Source organism: Bubalus bubalis, chromosome 23, assembly GCF_019923935.1.
Source record: "Bubalus bubalis isolate 160015118507 breed Murrah chromosome 23, NDDB_SH_1, whole genome shotgun sequence".
Taxonomy (NCBI): domain Eukaryota; kingdom Metazoa; phylum Chordata; class Mammalia; order Artiodactyla; family Bovidae; genus Bubalus; species Bubalus bubalis.
Genome location: NC_059179.1, coordinates 27564375 through 27583020, shown reverse-complemented (window position 1 = coordinate 27583020; position 18646 = coordinate 27564375). Strand labels below are relative to the sequence as shown.

Here is an 18646-nt window from a genome sequence, read left to right as displayed (position 1 = left end):
TCCCTGTTGCCTTTACTCTCAGAGAAGCCCGAGGGTCTGCACATTTGGAGAGGTGCCTGTGCTATTATTGAAAAGCATCTCTGAATAGGCAAGGGGAGGAGGATACTTTTATATTTTGCAATTGTGCCAATACCTAGATATCTTGTAATTATGTATAAAGCTCGGCTTTGAAATTAAAAAGAAGCCCATAGGGCAGGCTTCAAACCAGACCACCAGAAAACACTGTCCCAGCTCATCTGGTGAGGCAGCCTCAGCTTTCAGTAATAGTAATACCTCTTGGAAGAGTTGCCAGAGAGTACCAAGAACTAGGAACAGAAAATAGAGCATATGCAACTGCTTCTTATCATAGACTGGTGTTGTCCTATGCTAGGGCTCTGCTGACTGTTATACAATGGCAGGTCCAACACAGTTTCAGCCCCTGATTCCTGTTTACAGTCATCTCATTCTTTGTCAAGCACTCATATTACCATGGGTCTTTACAAATGTATTTTGTAGTTTCCATGGTATTCCAGTGTATTACATTGGTATCGACTTACATCCCTTTTTAATGTAGAATTTGATCTGTGCTGGCATTCCTCTGAAGAGTTTTCATTACTGAAGTTTACCATCACTCTTGGGTCTTACCTGTCAGTCAATGCGTTCTTCAGTGTCCATCTGGCAATGAGCACACTGAGTATCTATCTTCTGTGAAAAAGAAGTTCACAGAACTCCTTAAGTTAACTTCTTCTTGAGTTAAGAAGAGCTTGGTTCAAACTCATCTTGTGACTCTAGACAAATTTTAACAGTCTTTCAGGCCTGAGTCTTAATAGGGTTGAAGATTCGATGCAAAACTACACAGAGAACAGTCGTTACTATTTCGAGAACAGAAAACTTTTGAGAAATGTGCTCTCTCTTTTCCCTTAGTGACCATCAGGGGATATTCTAGAACACTCTTAACTTGCACAATTCATGTAAGAAGTCACATGCCAGAGTTCATTTTTATTGAATAAGCACAAGGGGAATAGCACTTCTCTCCATGAACTCCTTTACACCAGCTGACAAGATCTCTTATTTGGAGACCAGAGCAGCATTATACCATAGTTTTCTCCTTTTTGTTTCCTGCTGAGACCTTGCCAATCTGAATCTAAAGTTACGAACCTGTCTCATACCCTGGAGTAAGATATGCAAGGCAAAGGCAGATTATTTTTTATTTTCTAATTTATTTTATTGAAATATACTTAATTTGTAGTGTTGGTTAATTTCTGCTGTACAGCAAAGGAATTTACTTATATATGTATATTCTTTTCATAAGGCTTTATCACAAGATATTGAATCTAGTTCCCTGTGCTATACAGAAGGACCATATTGTTTATGCATTCTATATACAATAGTTTGCATCTGCTAATCCCGAACTCCCAATCCATGCCTCCCCCACCCCCACGCGCATGGCCACCACAAGTCTGTTCTGTGTCTGTGAGTCTGTTTTCTGTTTCATGGATAAGTTCGCTTGTGTCATATTTTAGACTGCACATAGAAGTGGTATCATATGGGATCTGTCTTTCTCTCTCTAACTCATTCACTTAGTATGATAATCTCTAGCTCCATCCACGTTGTTGCCAATGGCATTATTTCATTCCTTTTTATAGATATTTCGCCCTGTATATGTACCGCATCTTCTGTATCCCTTCATCTGTTGATGGACATTTAGGTTGTTTTCATGTCTTGGCTATTGGGAATAGTGATGCTCTGAATGTAGGAATGCATGTATCTTTTTGAATTATAGCTTCATCCAGATAGATGCCTAGGAGTGGGATTGCTGGATCTTATGGTAATTCTATTTTTAGTTTTTTGAAGAACAACTATACTGTTTTCCCATAGTGGCTGCACCAATTTACATTCCCAAAAGGTATATTAGTTTTAGTTCACACCTCCCACCCTGCCCAAATATCTTTAGTCATAAGAAGAAAAGGCTGAAATGTTTGATTTTTTGCTTCTGGCATTTAATGTTACCTAGTGATAATGTTGTTCAACTATTGTGATCAAAAGAACATTAAAATAACAACAGAAATCTAAGGCCACAGTTGGCTGTATCCCATCATCAGTGCCTGTGTTACCTCCTGGTTATTTCCTTGTACTCAGTCAATGTTTAAATGTTAACAGTAACAGTACGGTTAGGGTGTTGTGTTTTGTGCTGTTTCTTGTGTCATGGCCTACTCCACCTCTCCTTTTAAATTTGGTGAAATATTTGTTTCCCCTCCTTTACTCTTCTCTTTTAATCCTGCTGATCTTCCTCTGCCCCTCATGTCATTTCACCCCTGGGGTAGTCAGTGTTAACAGACTGGGCTATTTTAATGACCACATTTATGCTCATGCAAACATATACAGACATACAGACTTATAGGACATATAATGTGTTGTCTTATGCATCTGAAAAAACAGGTTATACCATAGGTGATTGACTTCAATGCAGTTTTTGCTGCATAAACTTTAAGGCCCCTTTCAAGACTGAATCTCAGTAAAGCCTTTGTCAGGCCTGTCCTTGAGCTTTGCAAGAACCAGCCTCTGACAAACGAGTCCAGTTTCTATCTGCAGTGGCTCCCTAATGACTTCTGGAGCTCTTGGAGTCTCATTTCTGCACCAAGGCTGTCAGTGTTGAGTTACTGTAGCATTTGTTTTCCCATTTTTCTCTAAAGCCCTGTTACAGGAACTGATAAGTTCACACACCTTTCATTCCTCAGGTTAATCTTGGCCTCATTGTGGCCATTTGATCTATTTGCTTTTCTATTACAGAAGTCAGTGCTGCCCTTGGAGAATCCCCATATGGATTTCATGTGGCCTTTGGTCCTTTCTTGGGAACTTCTTTTGGCCTAGTATTCTCAGTTATATGTCTGTGTTAGTGCACAGGACCAAATGCATTATGTCTAAAGAAATTAAATTTGACAATGTAGATATTTTTCAGCCTAAGTTGTGTTTCAGGAATGTTGACTTGTCATTTATGAGATTGAATACCTAATAAGTACCTCTCAGTGATACACAAGATTTTCCTTATCAGTAACTCAGTTCAATTCAGTCTCCCAGTTGTGGCCAAATCTATGCAACCACATGGACTGCAGCATGCCAGGCTTCCCTGTCCATCACCAACTCCCAGAGCTTGCTCAAACTTATGTTCATTGAGTCGGTGATGCCATCCAACCATCTCATCCTCTGTTGTTCCCTTCTCCTCCTACCTTCAATCTTTGCCAGCATAAGGTTCTTTTCTAATGAGTCAGTTCTTCATATCAGGCAGCCAAAGTATTGGAGTTTCAGCTTCAGCATCAGTCCTTCCAATGAATATTCAGGACTGATTTCCTTTAGGATTGACTGGTTGGATCTCCTTGCTGTCCAAGGGACTCTCAAGAGTCTTCTCCAACATCACAGTTCAAAAGATTCAATTCTTTGGAGCTCAGTTTTCTTTATGGTCCAACTCTCACATCCATACATGACTACTGGAAAAGCCATAGCTTTGACTAGATGGATGTTTGTCAAAAAAGTAATGTCTCTGCTTTTTAATATGCTGTCTAGGTTGGTCATACCTTTTCTTCAAAGGAGCAAGCATCTTTAAATTTCATGACTGCAGTCACCATTTTGACTGCAAGAAAACAAACAAGAAAATTTTGTTTTGGAGCCCAAGAAAATAAAATCTCTCACAGTTTCCATTGTTTCCCTATCTGTTTGCCATGAAGTGATGGGACCGGATGCCATGATCTTCATTTTTTGAATGTTGAGTATTAAGCCAGCTTTTTCACTCTCCTCTTCACATTCATCAAGAGGATCTTTAGTTCTTCTTTGCTATCTGCCATAAAGGTGGTGCAATCTTCATATCTGAGATTACTGATATTACTCTCTGCAAACTTGATTCCAGCTTGTGCATCATCCAGTCTGGCATTTCACATGATGTGCTCTGCATATAAGTTAAATAAGCTGGGTGACAATATACAGCCCTGATATACTCCTTTCCCAATTTGAAACCAGTCCATTGTTCCATGTCCAATTCTAACTGTTGCTTCTTGACTGCATACAGATTTCTCAGGAGTCAGGTAAGGTGCTGTGGTATTTCTGTCTCTTTAAGAATGTCCCAGAGTTTGTTGGGATCCACACAGTCAAAGGCTTTGGTGTAGTCAATGAAGCAGAGGTAGATGATTTTCTGGAATTATCTTCCTTTTTCTATGATCCAGCATATGTTCAACATTCAGAAAACTAAGATCATGGCATCCAGTCCCATCACTTCATGGCAAATAGATGGAAAACAATGGAAACAGTGGCAGACTTTATTTTGGGGGCTCCAAATCACTGCAGATGGTGACTGCAGCCATGAAATTAAAAGTTGCTTATTCCTTGGAAGAAAAGTTATGACCAACCTAGATAACATGTTAAAAAGCAGAGACATCACTTTGCCAACAAAGGTCCGTCTAGTCAAAGCTATAGTTTTTCCAGTAGTCATGTATGGATGTGAGAGTTGGACTATAAAGAAAGCTGAGCACCGAGGAATTGATGCTTTTGAACTGTGGTGTTGGAAAACACTCTTGAGAGTCCCTTGGACAGCCAGGCGATCCAACCAGTCTATCCTAAAGGAAATCAGTCCTGAATATTCATTAGAAGGATCAATGCTGAAGCTGAAACTCCAATACTTTGGCCACCTGATGTGAAGAGCTAACTCAGTGGAAAAGACCATGTTGCTGGGAAAGATTGAAGGTGGGAGAAGAATGGGACAACAGAGGATGAGATAGTTGGATGGCATCACTGACACAATGGACATGAGTTTGAGTAAACTCTGGGAGTTGGTGATGGACAGGGAGGCCTGGTGTGCTGCAGTCCATAGGGTTGCAAAGAGTCGGACACAACCTATTGACTGAACTGAACTGAATGTACGTTGGCAATTTGATGTCTGGTTTCTCTGCCTTTTCTAAATCTAGCTTGAACATCTGGAAGTTCATAGTTCATGTCCTGTTGAAGCCTTGCTTGGAGAATTTTGAGCATTACTTTCCTAGTGTGTAAGATGAGTGCAATTGTACAGTAGTTTGAACATTTTTTGGCATTGCCTTTCTTTGGGATTGGAATGAAAACTGACCTTTCAAGTCCTGTGGCCACTGCTGAGTTTTCCCAATTTGCTGACATATTGAGTGCAGCACTTTCACACCATCATCTTTTAGGATCTGAAATAGCTCAACTGGAATTCTATCACCTCCACTAGCTTTGTTTGTAGTGATGCTTCCTAAGGCCCACTTCACTTCACACCATCATAGTTATCTGGGTCATGAAGATCTTTTTTGTATAAAGTTCTTCTGTGTATTCTTGCCATCTCTTCTTAATATCTTCTGCTTCTATAAGGTCCATATGTTTTTTGTCCTTTATTGTGTCCATCTTTGCATGAAATGTTGACTTGGTATCTCTAATTTTCTTGTCTCTAATTTTCTAGTCTTCACCATTCTTTTGTTTTCCTCTCTTTCTTTGCACTTATCACTTAGGAAGGCTTTCTTATCCCTCCTTGCAATTCTTTGGAACTCTGCATTCACATGGATACATCCTTCCTTTTCTCCTTTGCCTTTCACTTCTCTTCTTGTCTCAGTTATTTGTAAGGCCTCCTCAGACAACCATTTTGTCTTTTTGCATTTCTTTTTCTTGGGGATGGTTTTGATCACCACCTCCTGTACAATGTCATGAACCTTCGTCCATAGATTTTCAGGCACTCCGTCTATCAGATCTAGTCTTGTGAATCTATTTGTCACTTCCACTGTATAATCGTAAGGGATTTGATTTAGATCATACTTGAATGATCTAGTGGTTTTCCCTACTTTCTTCAGTTTAAATCCTAATTTTGCAATAAGGAGTTCATGATCTGCACCACAGTCAGCTCCCTGTCTTGTTTTTGCTGACTGTATAGAGCTTCTCCATCTTTGGTTGCAAAGAATGTAATCGATCTGATTTCGGTATTGACCATTTGGTGACATCCATGTGTAGAGTCGTCTCTTGTGTTGTTGGAAGAGGGTGTTTGCTATGATCAGTGCATTCTCTTGGCAAAACTCTGTTAGCCTTTGCCCTACTTCGGTTTGTACTCCAAGGGCAAACCTGCCTGTTACTCCAGGTATCTCTCAATTACCTACTTTCGCATTCCAGTCCCTTATGATGAAAAGGATATCTTGTTTTGGTATTAATTCTAGAAGGTCTTGTAGGTCCTATAGAACCATTCAACTTCAACTTCTTTGGCATTATCAGATGGGGCACAGACTTGGATTACTGTGATACTGAATGGTTTGCCTTAGAAACAAACAGATCATTCTGACATTTTTGAGATTACACCCAAGTACTGTATTTTTGACTCTTTTGTTGGCTATGAGGGCTACTCCATTTCTTCTAAGGGATTCTTGCCCATGGTAGTAGTAGATATAATGGTCATCTGAGTTAAATTCACCCATTCCAGTCTATTTTAGTTCACTGATTCCTAAAATGTTGATGCTTACTCTTACCATCACCTGTTTGACCACTTCCAATCTACCTTGATTCATGGACCTTGATTTATGGGCTTCCCTCTCAGTTGGTAAAGAATCCACCTGCAATGCAGGAGAGCCTGGTTCGATTCCTGGGTTGGGAAGATCCACTGGAGAAGGGATAGGCTACCCACTCCAGTATTCTGGCCTGGAAAATACCATGGACTGTATAGTCCATGGGGTTGCATAGAGTTGGACATGAATGAGCAACTTTTACATGGAACTAACATTCCAGGTTTCTATGCAATATTGTTCTTTATAACATTGGACTTTACTTCCATCACCAGTCATATCCACAACTGGGTGTTGTTTTTGCTTTGGCTCTGTCTCTTGATTCTTTCTGAAGTTATTTCTCTACTCTTCTCCAGTAGCATATTGGGCACCTACTGACCTGGGAAGTTCATCTTTCAGTGCCCTATCTTTTTTTCCTTGTTATATAATTCATGGGTTTCTTAAGGCAAGAATACTGAAGTGATTTGCTATTCCCTTCTCCAGTGGACCACGTTTTGTCAGAACTCTCCACCATGACCCATCCGTCTTGGGTGACCCTACATGGCATGGCTCATAATTTCATTGAGCTGGACAAAACTGTCATCCATGTGATCAGTTTGGTTAGTTTTTTGTGATTGTGGTTTATGAATGCCTATTGTTTCCCACGTTATCTGTCTTCTTTACAGTTTGAACATGATACTGCTTCATCAGAGGGAAGACATAAGGATGGTGTATGGAGTTCACGACAACCCATCTTTCCACTTATAAGCAAAAATATTGTCAGAGAGGGAAATGGTCAATGCTAGGAATCAAATCTAACAAGAAAAGAAAGTGAAGCTTGCCTTTGTTATTACCTCTCTCTCTCTCTCTGAAAGGCATCACAAATAAATTCCAATTACAGAAACTCCTAAAGGACTGTTTTGCAGAGATAAGTTAAACCACAGGTCATCTTAGGCCTGTTTTGAGCCTCTCACCAGCTGTGGGACTTCTGGCATCTCATTTAACTGGTCCATGCTCCAGTCTCCTGGTGTCACAGATAGAAATAGCATCTGCCCTTGCTGTCTCCCAGAGTCCCAACAGCCAAACAAACAAGTTAGAAATGTACAATGTTCAAGTTTTTTATTTTCTCTTTTGTAAAATTTCAAAATTTATTGAACAGAAAAGAATCATCTGTGTTAGGTACTGAGACTACAGGCAGCCCTTAAGGACACATCTCAGCTCTTTATGCAAGCTACCCTCATATTATCCAGACACTTGTTTTCCCAGAGAACGAACCTTGACTGAGTGTATTGTGGAACTTTTGTTATTGTGCATCAGTCACTAACCGTGAATTTAGTTCTTCCATTCCTGACTCTGTTAGCTCACCCTTAGCACTCAGAATCCTAAAACATACTGGGAAACTTTGACTATGATGCCAAGGTGTGATAGGAATGGTGTCAGCTTGTGCTGTACTACATTCATCTTCAAATGAATTCAGTCACAAGAAAACCTAATGTTCAACAGTCTGAACCAGTGTTTCTCAACCTTTGGTGCAGCCCAGCATTAGCTGGGGACCTTCTCAGGCCACAGCAGGACCGAGCATCCTCCCCAAAGGCCCCAAACCAGGAGGTGGGCTTGGATATGAACTAGGTATCAGATTTTTTTCTTTTAATTTCTATAAGAGGTGTTATTATCAAAGACTGAGATTCACTGATTTCAAAACCAGTAAACTATGGGAATTAATTTTGGCAGGAAGGTGAATGGAATTTCCTGTTGCAACTCATATATCAATCTGCCTATCATCTACCTTGAACTATCCCCTAATTGGCTTCCTGGAATACTTGGGCCTCCTTCCAATGCATTCTCCATATTGTAGCCAGAGTGATCTTTATGAATTAAAAATATTATCCTGTCATCTTCCCTCAAACTCTGACTTCAATCACTTTGAGTTCTTCCCATTGCTCTTAAGAGAAATATTGAAGTCAGAAACTTGGCCCACAAGTCTTGGAATGTCATTGTCTCCCATCCAGTCTAATATCACATGTTCCTACTGTGTATGTATCATCAGCTTCCTTTAACTGTACCACCATCTTCTGCCACAGGGCCCTTGCACACCCAGTTCCCTCTGCCCCCCATTGCCTGGACTCCTCACCTCCATATCACCTGCTCATGTCCTTTGTTTGGTTAATTTCTTTTCTTCAGGCCTTCTCAGCTCAGATATCACTCCTTCTGGGTAGCCTTTCTTGAAGTTCTCATTTGGGTCAAATTTTCAACTCTCCACCTCTCCCTACTGAACAAGCTTACTATACAAGCTTACAGCACCATGGATCTCTCTTTCACATCATCCCCTAGAATAACTTTTTATTTGCATAATTGTTGAAGTCTATTTATCTCACTAGCAGTCTCTTTGCTCAAGAAAGTGGGGACCACAACTGTTTTGTTTGGTCGATTATAATTTCTTGGCATAATTTTCCCCATTTAGGGCCTGACACAAGAAAGACACCTGAAAGTATCTGTCAGCTGGCTGAATGAATGAATGACCAGAAAGCCTATTAAAGCAAGGCAGGCATGGCTAATCAAATGGTGACCTAGGACTTAGGCATTCTTTTCTTTGCCCTGTTTCTTGTTCTCTAAAAGCAATTGGTATCCCTGCCTGAGATGGTAATAGCAGCCCAAGAAAGTTAGAAGTTGATGACAGTAAGCCCCAAAGTGATGCAGCTACAGCTGTATTAGGTTTCCCAAGCACCTGAGAGCCCCTGAAAGCACAAGATCCAGTGTCTTGACCCAAGTGGGCAAAACAGCAGCAACAGGAGTGAATCACCTGTCAGACTTGGCCCCTTGATTCTCTTGGCACACATTGCAGAGTACTAAGAGGTCTGTACCCACCCACATCAAAGGCCTTGGGGACTTCATGTTTGATTGGGGAATCTCATGTCTTTATCTACAGGGGCTCTCAGATGTGTGGTAACCTAGTATACTTATATCTATATATCTGTATCTCCATCCTTGTTCAGTTCAGTTCAGTTCAGTCACTCAGTCATGTCTGACTCATTGCAACTCCATGAACCGCAGCACGCCAGGCCTCCCTGTCCATCACCAACTCCCGGAGTTTACCCAAACTCATGTCCTTTGAGTCGGTGATGCCATCCAACCATCTCATCCTCTGTCGTCCCCTTCTCCTCCTGCCCTCAATCTTTCCCAGCATCAGGGTCTTTTCAAATGACTCAGCTCTTCACATCAAGTGCCCAAAGTATTGGAGTTTCAGCTTCAACATCAGTCCTTCCAGTGAACACCCAGGACTGATCTCCTTTAGAATGGACTGGTTGGGTCTCCTTGCAGTCCAAGGGACTCTGAAGAATCTTCTCCAACACCACAGTTCAAAAGCATCAATTCTTTGGCGCTCAGCTTTATTCACAGTGCAACTTTCACATCCATACATGACCACCATGTATGGAAAAACCATAGCCTTGACTAGACAGACCTTCCATCCTTGTACCTGACCTTATACTCTCAAAGCCTGGCCCCTCTGCTCTAATGGCAGCCCTATTGGTGCATTAACCCAAACACTGTGTAGCTCCCTCCTTTCCCCTGTGATCCAGACAGGGAGCATTGTCAGTAGGGGAGAACCAAGAATGCTATCAGGCTGTCAGACAGTAGAAATCCAGGCAGAACTTGGGAGGAGTTTCAAGTAACTGACAAGAGGTCTAAGTCCAGGTCCACAGGAGAGTGATGAACACCAGACAGAGAGACCAAGGCAAGGTAGACTCCATCTGAGACAGACAGAGCTGTACTTGCCCCAGTCATGTGTGTAGCTGCTCTCTCTCAGCAGATACTGAAGTGGAATCAATGGAGACACGAATCTCCCCTCTATCTTCTTACAACTGGCAACCCTACCTTATGGCCACTCTTATCTCCAGAAAGAACCCTGTAACTTTCTTTCCCTCTCTGTCTCTCAACCTCTTTCTTTCTCAGAAACCATACTGCTAGTGTCATTCCATAGATAATCTGGTTAACCCTAGCTACTTCTGGTATTTCCCTGAGACACTTATCCCCCACAAAATGTAGTAGATTTTAATGTGGGTTCTCCCTCTATGCCCATCCTAGGGTTGGCTAGCAACAGCTCTGTTGAAAATCCAGAAAACGTGGGAGGAAACTGACCAGAAGCAGAATGAGAAACTGGTCTGTCCAGTTTGGTTGTCCAAGTGAAGGACAAGTCAGCAAGCTTGGCTGACATTTGTATTTATTAGCAAAGGGAATTCAGGTAATTTACAACCTCTGGGCTTGTGGTTACCTGTTTTGGAATTTTGAATGGAGTTTCTTTTTTCCCACCCTAGGGGAGAATTTGTGCCCATGTACTTACAGAGGGTTAGCTGCCGTGTACACCCTCACACTATGCTTGGCTGGGCACGGATCAGAAGAGTAGGTCGCATAGATTCAGAGGATTTGAACTGCTTTTCCTTTCCCTGTGAATTAATCTTTTAAATGTCGACATTTTAAACTTGCCCTTTTCAAAAAATATGATACCGTATGAACCTTACTTAATCGAAAATACATTTCTAGTTCAAAGGTTTTTTTGTTTTCTTCCCCCACTCTGCCCCAAATGGAGAAAGCTAACAAAACAGATGCACACGTGCACACACACACGCACACACACACACACACACACACACACAACTTATTAAAGGATGAGTTATCTCTGAGGGATGCTGGGTGTTGTCAGTTTTTCTAAGAAAATTTGTTCTTTAAGAATCTCAACTAATTTCACAAGCTATTTTTTTTTTTTAGCAGGTCTGGGATTTTATAAAGCAGACTTTATCTTCTCCTGCCTACTTGTGGGAAATTTAGAATCATGACTTCAGTCAAGCTTTCAAAGGGATATAGCAGATCATTCATAGCTGCATTGTTTTTACAGTCATTCATTTTGGTATCAAATTGTACAGGTTACTGATGACTCATATGTCTTCTATAATAACTCTTTGAGTTAAGATAGGAAGACACTATTATGCCCATTTCACAGATTAGGTAACTGAGACCAAAGGAGACTGCTTGACATACATGAGTCATCCAGCTGGTTAATGAAATGACAGGATTTGAGCCCAGATGAGCTGTCAATGCTTAACCCACCTATAGTGAATGAAATGCAAGTCCAAGGAGATGGGTTCAAGTCCCAAGACTGCTGCAGCTAACCAGCTGCAGTAACCTTGAACAAATGGTTAAACCTTCTTTCGCTTCAGCTTCCTCATCTGTAAAGAGGACAAACATTGCCTGCTTTTTTCTCCAGACTGAGATTCCATAAAGAATAAAGTGAGATCATTTTGATAGTAGAGAACACTGATGTATAAAAGAATTAGCCATCATTATCTTAAATGTCAATAATAATAGGGCTGAGTCCAGTGTCATGTAAGGTGTAAGGCAAGGTGTCCCCTGTCCTTTCTCCAACACAGTTAGGGAACCAGAAATAAAGACAGAAATGTGGGGATCCTGAACACATGGGAAGTGACTGTTGAGAGTGTCAGGTAGGCTGAATTTTTAAAACTGTATGTAAACCTTTTATTCATGTGATGATCAGACTGTAAACAAAGCCTTCAGAGGAAATGAATATCAAATTGGAGCTGATAATCAAACAATTTTCCAAACCTTAGAACTTCTGGGAGTTGGTGTCTTTCAGGTTTGGAGAGTATCCATCTTCGTAAACTCCTGTCTCCCAGGGAATTTCACAAGGATCCCGTCACACAGACACAGGCTCCCAGCTGCAGGACAGAGCGGAGGCTGCCTTATCCCTGAGTTGGGGCTCTGATAAGCCTCAGCCCTGGAGAAGCAACAGCCACGCACTGATCCCCCTTCCTCTGGTGTTGTCTTTCAGGGTGACGTCCAGAGGACACTCATCCAGGTGGACTTCGGGGATGGCATCGCAGTGTCTTATGTCAACCTCAGCTCCATGGAAGATGGGATCAAACACGTCTATCACAATGTGGGCATTTTCCGAGTGACCGTGCAGGTGGACAACAGTCTGGGGTCTGACAGCGCCGTCCTGTACTTACATGTAACTTGTATGTTATTACTGTTGTTGGTTTATGACATATCTTACATATTGTGTCCTTTGAAAAATATAATCCAAATCAGGGATCTAGAAGAAGCCCCTTAGTTATTTTAGCAGGTGAGGAAAGGAAACTGAGAGAACCAAGTGCAGAGAAAGCAAGAAACCAGGGCATGACTGAATGACCTGGGCTCTGGTTTGCTTCACACTGTTCTCTTGCACTGATTGTGCCTCTTTAGATGCTTCTTAGAGATGATACTGCTTGTCTGTGCCGAGCCTGAACAACCTGCTGAGCTGGTTGATTTAATATGGATTTGTGAGGGTTTTTTGGGTAGAGATGTTTTAGAACAATCCAAATTATCACAAGTAATGGGATTTCTCCCTATCTGCTTATTCTTCTCTTTCCTTGTTTTATCTCACTAATAGTAACCATGTTAGACTTTTGTTTTCCTTTGTTTTTTAAGTACGTTTTCTAGATTTGCTCTGATGATTTGGTCTTAGAAAGTGGTGTAGCACAAAAGGGTAGACAGTGTAAAGGAAGCTGCATTAAGAAGTAGTTTCAAAAACTGTTGAAGTTTTCTCCCCATTGAGCAATTCAGAGGGTTCCTAATGAAACAAAGGTAACTCCTAAGCTGTGTTTGGTAAAAAAAAGTTTTGCTGTGAATGCCTCTTATGCTAGGGTGTATGGTTGTCTCCAAAGAAGCACCAGTTCAGTTCAGTTGCTAAGTCATGTCTGACTCTTTGTGACCCCATGGACTGCAGCACGCCAGGCCTCCCTGTCCATCACCAACTCCCGGAGTTTACCCAAACTCATCTCCAGTGAGTCGGTGATGCCATCCAACCATCTCATCCTCTGTTGTCCCCTTCTCCTCCCACCTTCAATCTTTCCTAGCATCAGGGTCTTTTCAAATGAGTCAGCTCTTCGTATCAGGTGGCCAAAGTATTGAAATTTCAGCTTCAACATCAGTCCTCCCAAGGAACACCCAGGACTGATCTCCTTTAGAATGGACTGGTTGGATCTCCTTGCAGTCCAAGGGACTCTCAAGAGTCTTCTCCAACACCACAGTTCAAAAGCATCAGTTCTTTGCTGCTCAGCTTTCTTTATAGTCCAACTCTCACATTCATACATGACCACTGGAAAAACCAAAGAGGCATAGGGGATCTACTTAGTTTGCTGGAGAAATGGCTTACTTTCAAATGAAAGTTAACCTCCATATGAATGGTCTTGTTCAAATTCCAAGTTCTAGGTCAGGAGTATTAAGGCTGGGCAGTATTCCATGCCTCTTACTTGACCCTTGCCCACTGAAGCAAACTGGCTACACAAGGCACCAAGTAGACTCCCTTTGTTAAGCTTCTGTGGTCCAGCGGGAGGACAGGACTATTTCGAGGTCCCCAAGAGGTTGTTTGGTACGAGGTTCCCTGCTCTCTCAGTCATTCGTGATCCTCATCTCCTGTACACTCAAGACCCAAGCGCTTTGAAGAAACCCATCCATCCTTCTTTGAGTTTAAGCGGAGTTCTGCGAGATGCCGCCTGTGCCAATGCCACCTCCCCCTTTCAGCTAATATTTGTTAGGCTCTTACTATGTGCCAGGGTTTGTGCTAAACCTACTCTTTATGTGTTTGACCTTTCTTTTCAGAAAAACCCTATCAAGTAGACACTCCTAGGAAGACTTACAAAGAACTGTGCAGTTCAGAAAGCTTAAGTTGCCCATTCAGGTTGCAGACCTACTGTCTGTAGGGCCAGGCTTCAGACTCAGTTCTCCCTGCCTCTGGAATCCTAGCCCGTGGTCACTAGGTTATTATAGGTGCCAGCATAGGCTGGGGGTCAGAGGACGCCGTCAGCCCTTATTCCCCGCATGTCTTTGTACATCATCCCGAAGGAATGTGCACATGTAGGTTAGAGGCAGGGCATTTCTCCAGCTGTTCAACTACATAGGGTCAAGCTCCCTTCCTGCTGACTGCTGCTCCTGAGCTGTCCTAGACAGTCTTCCTGGAGTTGCTGCTTACTGAGCGGTAATCCTTCTCTATTTCAGTATTTATGGGGGCACAAGTGATAATATGCTAGAAGTAATCCTAAAATATTTAAAAGTGAAGTGAAAGTCACTCAGTCACGTCTGACTCTTTGTGACTCCATGAACTATACAGTCCATGGAATTCTCCAGGCAAGAATACTGGAGTGGGTAGCCATTCCCTTCTCCAGGGGATCTTCCCTACCCAGGTCTCTTGCATTGCAGGCAGATTCTTTACCAGCTGAGCCACCAGGGAAGTCCCAGATACTTTAAAACTACATCACAAACCTTGGTTAATAGTAACAAAAATAAATTGCCACACAAGTGACAGCTGAGAATGGTTGCCTACCTGGCAGTTATCATTCCACACAGCTTATTCTTTGAGGTTTTGTTAGAGATCTACTCTCCTGAAGAATCTCAGTTATTATATTCCATGCCCCATATATGTATCAAACATCCCTGGACTCTAAGCATGTGTCAATAGTGATTTAAAATTCATCAGCAGCTTGCCATCTCAGTTTCTCAGGGTCTCCCATAGTCAACCACAGCTCCCTGCCCCGATCTGCCCTGTGGACTCTTCATCACCCTACATACGGTCATATCGCATGAGGGAACCTCCCTCTCCCACTCTCTCCTGGGCTTACTGAATCCCGGGAAGGAAAAGAGCACATTCACCTCTGTTCCAGATGAAGGGTTGCGGAGGCCAAGATTTCTGAAAGAAATGAGCTGTTTTGTTCACTTGCAATTTCTTTTTGTCTCATTAGGCTGATTGAATGGCTTAAGCGATTTGACCTCAACCTCAGTAGCAGATGATCTGTGATGGAAAGTGTTGTGTTCTGATTCTAATTTTATCAGACTCATCTTGGGTCGAGTGATTGAATAAGCAGAACTCATATCAGGGGACCCCTTTCTAAGCCTGGTCTTGGGGATAAAAATTAACTTTTATACTAACTGTAGGAAAGCAGGATTATGTTTTAAGTTTCTTTTTTCTCACATATATTTAAAAACCACAACATGAGCAGTACCAGCAGGTTCTAACAGCTTTGCTAGGGCTTCTCTCCTAAAGGACCCGTTGTGTTTTACCGTATGTATGAACATTTTTTAGGGCTTCCCAGGTGGCTCTGGAGGTAAAGAACCTGCCTGCCAATGCAGGAGACATAAGAGACATGGGTATGATCCCTGTGCGGGAAGATTCCCCTGGAGGAGGGCATGGCAACCCACTCCACTATTCTTGCCTGGAGAATTCCATGGACAGAGGAGCCTGGGGGCTATAGTCCATAGGACTGCAAAGATTTATGTACACTTAAAGAGACTTAGCATTCACGCATGAACATCTTTGGTTATCCTCACACATCTACCATCTTGGGCAACATTTGGCCTTTCTTTCAGATGGTAAAAGCAAAGATTATAGAAGTACTATGATTTGACACTATTTTATACTAAGAGGAAGTCATGGTGAAATCATAATTGACTTCCATTCCCCCAAATCTGAAATGTGGAGGGTAGCATGGCAGTTTTGAGTGCCACAGTGACGGAAGGGATATATGGCTTTGTAGGAAAAACAGAAGCTGGTGCTGCACAAGCTGGCTCTTGTTAAGCAGAGATGCTGGCCTGAACTCCTGGCCAAGTCATGCATTGCTTTGAAGCTAGTTTTTCTCCTCCATCACATAAGGAATGCATGTCTTATTTCCCAAAGGTTCTATAAAGCATCTTAGGCTGTGCCCTGCCAACTGGCCAAGCTTGATTTTCCATTATGATGCAGCAGATGCATCAGTACTTAGTGGGTTCTGAGCAAAAGCTCAGTTCAGCTCCCCTAGCCTGCCCTCCACCCCCTCACCCAGTCCTCCTCCCCTGTACCCAGGGCTCTTCCTAAAAGCCGCACAGCCTCTCTTATACACACACTACCTCTTCTTTCCAGTTCAGAAATATGCTTTGATTCTAAATCAGAGGTTCTTTAGTACTGGTTTGCAAAGGTCATCAGAAGCAAGTGGAGATGATGTTCCTGCTGTAACGTAGGGCTGGGAGGCTCTCTGGGGGCAGCTGGGTAATCCGCTGTATCCTGACAGCCGAGAATCCCCTGGGGAATGCATTCACTGTTCTCTGCTAGCTTACGAACTAATGAGACCTGGGATGCAGCCAGGTTTGCCTTCAGCTGCAGGGGACTGAGAATTTAGAGGACATGTAGATTTCTGTTCAGAAAGCTGCCCTCTCTCAGCCAGTCTTGCATAAAAAAAAAAGAAAAAATCACTGAAGATTTTGCAAACTTGCAGAATAGGAGGTGGAAAAAAGGTGAGGGGGGGCGGTTTCCGATACTTCCTGACCCTCTCTCCTCAACTACCCTGTTACCGAGATGTCCTTTACAGATATCTTTCTGTCCCCAGCTTAGGGTAAAGTGATCAGTTTCTTGAAAACCTTTGTAGCTTTGTTGTTATCACACGGTCATTTTATTGGCCAGAGAATGTCAGACCGAGGCTTTGTAAGATGTGGTTAAGGAGCCTCCTGCCCTGGAATCAAATGATAAAAATGTAGTGCCCTGATCCCCTTCCTAGACCTACCGGACTAGAATTTCTGGAAGTGTGGCATCAATCTGAGAGCTAAATCCTGCACGTTTGTATGAACAGATGATGTGTGTGTGTGTGTGTGTGTGTGTGTGTGTAAGTATGTATGTATATATATGCAAGAAGGAAGTTATATGAACACACATGGACATTCTTCAGGGCCTAAAGTGACAGCTGCCTAAAGTGACATACTCTGCTTTCAACAGCTGAGTATAAGCCTCAAGCCCAGTGAAGTTTGAGATACTCTGTTATAGGATCTTATCTTCACAATTTGGATTTCTTTTGTTTTTTTCTATTAAGTTTTTTTTTTTTAATGTTTCAGATTTGGTTTAGTTGCTAAGTCGTGTCCCACTCTTGTCCCACAGATTGTAGCCCACCAGGCTCCTCTGTCCGTGAGATTGCCCAGGCAAGAATACTGGAATGGGTAGCCATTGCTTTCTCCAGGGGATCTTCCCAACCCAGGGATCGGACCTGTGTCTCCTGCATTGGCAGGCAGTTTCTTTCCCGCTGAGCCACCAGGGAAGCCCAGCATTTCAGACAAACAGCAATATGACATGTAGGTCTTCAGAACAAATGCTAGAGGCAGGTCAGAGTGATCAGCACGTGTGCATGTGTGCACACGTGTGGAGGCACACACACACACACACACACACACACACACACACAATCACTTGCACCCTGTAGCACAGGAAGACCAAACAAGAAAAGAGAAGGGAAACATTCCTACACAATTTTCCCAGTTCTCCCAGCCACATTGAGATTCATAAGGAATAATACAGCGCCACCTGCTGTCCTTGTTGTGTATTGCATGCAGCTGTCCTAGGAAGCGGTATAGGTCAGCTTGTTCCGCTCTCAGCTGAGTGTGGCTAGCCAGCCGGAGGCTTCCAGGGGTTAGAGTTTCACTTCCAAGGTTCCGTTAGGATTGATCCCTGTGTGCAGAAAAATGAGAGTTGAAAGCTCGGCTTTGAAGCAACAGGAATCAGGTATATTAAACAGATAAAAAAAGGAGGACTTAGCTACCTGAGAGCTAAATTCCACACATCTGTATGAACAGATGATGTGTGTGTGTGTGTGTGTGTGTGTGTGTGTGCATGTGTGTGCATGTCTATATATACAAGATGAAAGTTATACAAACACACATGGACATTCTTCAGCACCTAAAGTACCTTCTGAGTTTCCTGCTATCCTCATACCTGACAGGCCACCTCCTTCTCAAGGTCTGAGACCTACCCTTACCCTGGAGCTTCCCGAGGAGATACATGGTGCACGCATACATGTTTTTCAGGTGACTGGTCAAATGGCATTGCTTCTGAGAGACTTTGCTTGACCACCCATCAAAAATAGCATGCTCTCACTAGCCCTGCTCCTTGCATTCACTGCCTCCCTCAACAATACATAAGCACCATCAAGGGCCAGGTGTCCCAGCACCTAGAGTAATGCCTGACACCCAGCATGCAGAAACTACGGAATGAAGGGACGACCATATTTCAGGAGCAAGATTCAACTTTGTCATTAAGAGGACGCACAGACATTATCCTTATTTTGACCTTTGGGACTTTAAAAATTATT

At 42.6% G+C, this 18646-nt stretch overlaps 1 protein-coding gene across 1 annotated transcript in view; it reads left to right on the top strand.

The window, feature by feature from the left end:
* SORCS1 (sortilin related VPS10 domain containing receptor 1) overlaps nucleotides 1-18646 on the top strand; it is a 673129-nt gene that overhangs the window by 505492 nt on the left and 148991 nt on the right. The window contains exon 19 of the mRNA XM_045164209.1: nucleotides 12337-12523. Coding sequence (XP_045020144.1) covers nucleotides 12337-12523 — 187 coding nt within the window. The remainder of the gene's footprint in view (nucleotides 1-12336; nucleotides 12524-18646) is intronic.